At 37.2% G+C, this 7,086-nt stretch overlaps 1 protein-coding gene across 1 annotated transcript; it reads left to right on the top strand.

The window, feature by feature from the left end:
- The first annotated feature begins 789 nt into the window (after nucleotides 1–789).
- Nucleotides 790–1,281, top strand: LOC120214255. Its single transcript, XM_039212201.1, has one exon. It carries the CDS (start codon nucleotides 790–792, stop codon nucleotides 1,279–1,281), a length of 492 nt encoding a protein of 163 aa, XP_039068132.1.
- The last annotated feature ends 5,805 nt before the right edge of the window (nucleotides 1,282–7,086 follow it).

The following is a 7,086-nucleotide window of genomic DNA, read 5'->3' as shown; positions in this document are numbered from 1 at the left end:
ACATTTGAAGTTTAAATAACAATATTTAATATTTATTTAAAAAACAATTATAATTATTATATTTTCTGAGAGAACCTTCAAATAGATTCCTCTACTTATTTTAGTCTTCATAGAACTTACAGCCTTGAAATAACTATAGTGTATAGACAAGATAAAATTTCAATAAGCTCACATGATCTAGCATAATGAAATTCGAGAATTTTGCAACCAGATCTACTTAACCAATGATACCTACGAACAATCATAATTACTCTATATCTAACACCTTCTCTTTCTGGAACTTCTCTATTATCTACGAAGAACAACCTTCTCCATCTTTCTCCTCCTATTTGAAACTAAAAAAATAAATTACCAACAATCGACTAAAAATTTTGACCGAAATTAGTTTAAACTGAGTTTTCTGACCTCTATGTTTGATACTATTGAGTGATGTCCAAAAATACTTTTCCCGTCCTCTCAAACTTATTCAATACTTTATTTATTTTTTCATCCTAACCGCGTTTGGAAAGCAACAATAAGCATGCAATAGAAAAGTGTGAAATATCTAACCATGTCGAACCATCCTTCAATAAATGCAATATTGGGTATTGGCCACATGGGTAACTTCTGTCCATTTCTAGTGGTGGATATGGATAGATCCGTGAACGCAGTAAACTACTTTTTTTTCTCACCAATGCGTTGAATACAGGAACTACTACCAAGCAACCTAAGCCTTTTTCCCACTTTTTCTCCAACTCCTGTCACTTACATAGAAAACTTTCCTTTTCGTTTTGTCCTCTTACCGAACACATGAACAGATCCCAAGCAAAAACCCAGAATGAAAAAACTCAAGAACAAAAGCTACAGAAAACCCAAGTATGGGACTGTGATAGCAATCTCTATGACTCGTTTGAGCTCAACTCATTCAGGTGTCAACTTGACTCAGCTATCAGTTCAAGAACCATGTCCATGCCTCATTTAACCGGCAACACTCGAGTTCCTCCTCCTAACCCACCAGTTTCCAAGAAGCAGCAGTCCAAGTTGTCTCGATCCATTCAGAAACTCTTCAAATCCGTGTTTAAATTCAGACAAAGTTCGAGTTCCTCGCTTTTGTGTATGAAACAAAGATCAAAAGAGGAGTACTACGTGATTTATGACAAGACAGGTTCACTGACGACCATTCCCGAGGTATCGGAGATTGATTTTGGAGGGTTTTCGACAGAGAATAACTCGTTGGTCGGTAAGAGAACTGCATCAGATAGATTCACTTCAGTCTCCACTGTCGGTATTTCATGCGCTTAAAATACAGATAATTATAAAGAAGCATATAGAGATTACAGATAGTTTATCTGAATAACGAAGACGCGATCAAATAGTTTGTGTATATTTTTTTCTAATGTATTTTGCAGTTGAAGTTTTGAACTTTGACCAGTTCTCATGTCTATATTATGAACTGAATCAAACCAATTGGATCATTTCTTTACGTTCTCTTCATCTTTTTCTTGCTTAAACGTCATGTTTAGCCTTCTTGGATTATTACTTAATCGACCTCCCATGGAACTAGTCTATAAAGTTTTTTTCCCCTGAAGAGTGGGAAAGAAGTTAATGTTTTTCGTATGTAAGGAGTAGGGGAATTAATTTTCTTTCTGTATGGGGTCAGAATACATATCAAGGTTTTTCCATTATTAATTTTGGGACATTTGACCTGTGAAAAACTAGGTTTTAATCATTTGTTTGTTTTTCTTTTCCATCACTAAAGAACTATTTATTTATCATCTTAGATTTTTTTTAAAATTTTATTTATTTATTAAATAGCCTGAGATGATTCTATTTGTTAATTTTTTTTAACTAATTAAGCGCGTATACACACCATTTTAACTTATTTATTAATTTTGAACTGTATGAAATAATTACAATATAGTATTTATTTTTAGCCTATTGACAACATACACACACTTTATAGGTGAAACTACTCGAACTCAAAACCTTTAGAGAGAACGCATTACTAAATATTTTCTTTTCTTTAGCACTGATTAAGAACTACTTATTTATCATCTTAGATTTATAAATAAAGCTAATTTGGTTAGATTGTATAAAAGGTTTTTATCATTATGGATCCAAAACGATATCGTTTTGATAAAATTAATTTTTTTAAAATTATTTTAGTATTGTGTATTATGTGGACAACCTTAAAGTGATCAACTTTTTCAATAACTAAAATAAGACTGAAAAAGAATTAAGGGACGAAGTTTATAATTTACCTCTTTTAAATTACCTTGATGGAGGGGAACTCATTCAGGAGGCAAAGTTGGTTCCATCAGCTGTCGTTGGTAATGGGTAGGTAAAAATTAGGAGACCCGCAACCCAAAATATTTTGCCTCATTCATTTCTAATCCATTTCTCAACGACTGAAAGTTGAAAATCTTTAAACACTAATGAATTACAGTTTCCACATTATTAGCTCACAATTAGTTGAATTAGAAATATTTGGTCAACCAACAACCATTTGGTCTAGTGGGATGAGGTATTAGGTCCCTTAAGCAAGATCAGGGGTTTGAATCCCCTGTCGTTTGTGAATGGAGGAAACTGGGTTGGGAGGGTCGCCCTCGCCTTTGCAGTACCCGATCTGGATTAATCTGTTATGTTTAACTTGAAATTAAGTTTGGCAAGATTGGAAATTTAATCTTGGTTGGTGGCCAACTTATTGAAAAATTAATCTTGGTTGGTGGCCAACTCATTGGAAAATTCTTTGGTAGGTGGCCAACTTATTTTTCATGTTTGGTCCTTAAAATATTAGGTTATTTATAAGTTTAGTCCTTAGAACTCAACTATAAATAGGTCTAAGTATTTCATTAGAAATCATCCCAAAATAAGTTCTCTCTTCCTCTTGTATTCTTCATTCTCTCACTTTGGGAATTCTAAAGAATTCCATTTGTTGTAATATTTGTTGATAGTGAAGTTATCATCAGGTGTGGTGCCTGAGGAGTAGACGATATTCTCGTCGAACCTCGTAAATTTGGTGTGTTCTCTCCGTTATTTTTTTTATTCATTTTTTCCATTGTGTTTCAATATTCAATAGTTTGACAGGTTTATCCGCTGTGCAACCTTTGGTGGTTTTGATCTTGACATTTTAGTTGAAACTACGTTCGTGTGGGAAATAACCTGATTTCCCCAACAATTGGCATCAGAGCTTCGGTTGAGGTTATCCTGATGGTTCCGTTGCTGAAAAGATACATTTCATGATATTGAATATTGTTCGTTAGAATCAAAATGCCAAAATATGGATCAGTTGAGACATCAAGCTCTTTATCTGGACCGATGAGGAGGGTGATGTCAAATTCAAATTTCTCGGTGGAGTTGTTCGATGGATCCAATCATTTTGGCATGTGGCAAGGCGAGGTGTTAGACACTTTATTCCAACAAGGTCTAGACATCGCCATTGAGGAAGAAAAGCCCGAATATGTGAAGGAGAAAGAATGAGGAACAATCAATCGTTTGACGTGCAACACGATTCGATCTTGTCTTTCTAGGGAGCAGAAGTATGGCTACAAGAACTAGACTTCTGCAAGTCAGATGTGGAAAACATTGGAGGAAAAATTCCTAAAGAAAAGCTCTCATAATCGTCTCCATATGAAGAAAAGATTGTTCAGATTTGATTATCAACCAGACACCAGTATGAATGAACACATCACTGCGTTCAATGAGCTAGTGGCAGACTTATTGGGCATGGATGAAACCTTTAAAGATGAAGATTTGGCCTTGATGTTGTTGTCATCTCTTCTAGATGAATTTGAGCACCTTGAGACAACGCTACTTCATGGTAAGGATAATGTTACCTTTAAAGATATAACTGCTGCTTTGTATAGTTATGAGCTCAGGAAGAAAACCAAGAAGGAGAGCAAGTACGAAGCAGCGGAGGCCATGGTGGCAAGAGGTCGCTCGAAAAGTCAAAAGCCAAAGTGGAGAGGGAGATCAAAGTCGAAGTCCAGACTGGGAAAAGATGAATGTGCCTTTTGTCATGAGAAAGGCCATTGGACGAAAGATTGTTCGAAGTTGAAGAAGAAAGGAAAAGCTGCTCCAGATACATGTGTTGCAGAGCATGATGCAAATGACTCTGACATATCATTGGTTGCTTCATCAACAACATTCCATTCAGATGAATGAATATTAGATTCGGGTTGCACCTATCATATGTCCCCTAATCGGGAGTGGTTCTCCAATTTAGTAGAACTAAATGTAGGAGTTATTTATATGGGCGATGACAATGCCTGTAAAACTGTTGGGATAGGTTCAATTTGATAGAAGAATCAAGATGGATCAACCAGAGTTCTGACAGATGTCCAATACGTGCCCAGTTTGAAAAAAAATCTCATCTCGTTGGGAGCCTTGGAATCCAAAGGCTCAGTAGTCATTATGAGAGATGGAGTTTTAAAAGTCACATATGGCGCACTTGTGATGATGAAGGGCATCAGGAAAAATAATTTGTATTACTACCAAGGTAGTACAATTATTGGAGCAGTTGCACCAGCTTCCGAAGGTGATGATTTGGACGCAACCCAGTTGTGGCATATGCGGTTGGGACATGCCGGAGAGAAATCCTTGCAAATTCTGGTAAAGAAAAGATTGTTGAAAGGTGCAAAGACTTGTAAATTGAACTTTTACGAGCATTGTGTTCTAGGAAAGCAGAAGAGAGTGAAGTTTGGGACCACTATACATAATACAAAAGGTATTGTGGATTATATTCACTCAGATGTATGGGGTCATTCAAAGACATCATCTTTGGGAGGAAACCATTATTTTGTAACTTTTGTAGATGACTTTTCCAGAAGAGTTTGAGTGTATCCGATGAAGTCTAAAGATGAAGAGCTTCAAATTTTCCTGAAATGAAAAAAATATGATCGAGAACCAGACTGGTAGAAAGATCAAACGTCTTAGGATGGACAATGGAGGGGAATATAAAAGTGACCCATTCTTTGACGTTTATCATGAGTATGGTATTGTTCGACACTTCACTGTTAGAAATACACCACAACAGAATGGGGGTGGCAGAGCATATGAATCGAATACTATTAGAGAAAGTTCGATGTATGTTGTCTAATGCTGGGTTAGGCAAGGCATTTTGGGCTGAGGCTGTGACATATGCTGGCCATCTAATCAATCGTCTGCCGTCATCAGCGATAGGAGGAAAAACACCATTGGAGGTATGGTCTGGAAAACCTGCTACTGATTATGATTCCTTACATGTATTTGGATCCACTGCTTATTATCATGTGAAGGAATCCAAGCTTGATCCGAGAGCAAAGAAGGCTTTCTTTATGGGAATCACCCATGGAGTGAAGGGATTCCGCCTTTGGTGTTTAGACACCAAGAAGATAATTTGTAGTAGAGATGTTACCTTTGATGAATCTGCCCTAATAAAGAAGGTAACATATGAAGTTGTCCAGACAATTAGTACTCCGCAGCAGGTGGAGCATACTCCAAAACAGGTGGAGTTTCAGCAGACGTCGATCCCAGAAGTTGATGCAGCTGATTCTTCAACTCCAATAGAAGAATCAGAAGATGAAGAGATTCAAACCCAAGAACCATTAGAGACACCAGAACCACTTACAGTTACAAGGCCAAGGAGAGAAATTTGTAGACCTTCTCGATTTGTTGATATGGTGGCCTATGCACTTCCAGTTGTTGATGATGATATCCCTATCACTTACCAAGAAGCAATACAAAGCTTGTAAAGTGATAAGTGGAAAAGTGCCATGGATGAAGAAATGCAATCTCTCCAAAAGAACAACACTTGGAAATTGGGACAATTACCGAAAGGTAAAAGAGCAATTGGATGCAAGTGAGTATTTGCAAAGAAAGATGGATCTCATAGCAAGAAAGATGTTCGCTACAAGGCACAGTTGGTAGCTAAAGGCTACGCTCAAAAGGAGGGAATCGACTACAATGAAGTATTTTCCCCTGTTGTGAAGCATTCCTCCATTAGAATATTGTTGGCATTGGTAGCATAGTTGAATTTGGAGCTAGCTCAACTTGATGTAAAGATGGCTTTCTTGCACGGTGATTTAGAGGAGGAGATCTATATGACTCATCCAGAAGGATACAAAGATGGTGGTTGTGAGAAATGGGTTTGTAAGCTGAACAAATCGCTATATGGATTGAATCAATCTCCGAGGCAGTGGTACAAGCGATTTGATAGCTTTATGAGGAGGCAAAAGTACACTAGAAGAAAATATGATCATTGTGTGTATTTGCAAAAGCTCAAAGATGAATCTTTCATTTATCTTCACTTGTATGTTGACGATATGTTGATCGCTTCAAAGAGTCAAAGGGAGATAGACAAATTAAAGGCTCAGTTGAATCAAGAGTTTGGGATGAAAGATCTAAGTGAGGCCAAGAAGATTCTTGGTATGGAGATAAACAGAGAGGGAATCTTTGTTTAACACAAAAGCAGTATCTGAGGAAGGTATTACAATGTTTTGGCATGAATGAAAATATCAAACATGTAAGTATCCCACTGGCTTTTCATTTGAAACTTAGTTCTCAATTATCTCCTAAAACTAACGAAGAACGAGAGTATATGGCAAAAGTTCCATATGCTAATGCAGTTGGGAGCTTGATGTATGCAATGGTGTGTACGCGTCCTGACATTTCACAAGCAGTTGGAGTTGTGAGCAGGTACATGCATGATCCTGGAGAAGGGCATTGGCAAGCTGTGAAATGGATTCTACGGTATCTCCAACAAACCGTGGATGTTGGTTTAGTTTTTGAACAGGATGAATTACTTGGTCAGCGTGTGGTTGGATATGCTGATTTCGATTATGCTAGTGATTTGGATAAGCGTCAATCAACTACTAGTATTTGTTTACTATTGCTAAAGCCCCAGTAAGTTGGAAATCTACATTGTAATCCACGGTGACCTTGTCTAATACAGAGGCAGGATACATGGTAGTTTCAGAGGCTGTAAAGGAAGCAATTTGGCTTAACGGGTTGATGGAAGACTTGGGAGTTGTTCAAAGTCACATTAGTTTCTATTGTGACAGTCAAAGCGCTATTCACTTAGCGAAAAATCAAGTCTACCATTCAAGGACTAAGCATATCAACGTGAGG

The sequence above is a fragment of the Hibiscus syriacus genome, unplaced genomic scaffold (assembly GCF_006381635.1).
Source record: "Hibiscus syriacus cultivar Baekdansim isolate YM2019G1 unplaced genomic scaffold, ASM638163v2 tig00110057_pilon, whole genome shotgun sequence".
NCBI lineage: Eukaryota > Viridiplantae > Streptophyta > Magnoliopsida > Malvales > Malvaceae > Hibiscus > Hibiscus syriacus.
The sequence above is the reverse complement of the archived record's forward strand: the minus strand, read 5'-3'. Positions and strand labels throughout refer to the sequence as shown.

Bases quoted from the DNA above. Each gene is read 5' to 3' on its own strand.
- LOC120214255 (XM_039212201.1), top strand. From the start codon at position 790: ATGAACAGATCCCAAGCAAAAACCCAGAATGAAAAAACTCAAGAACAA.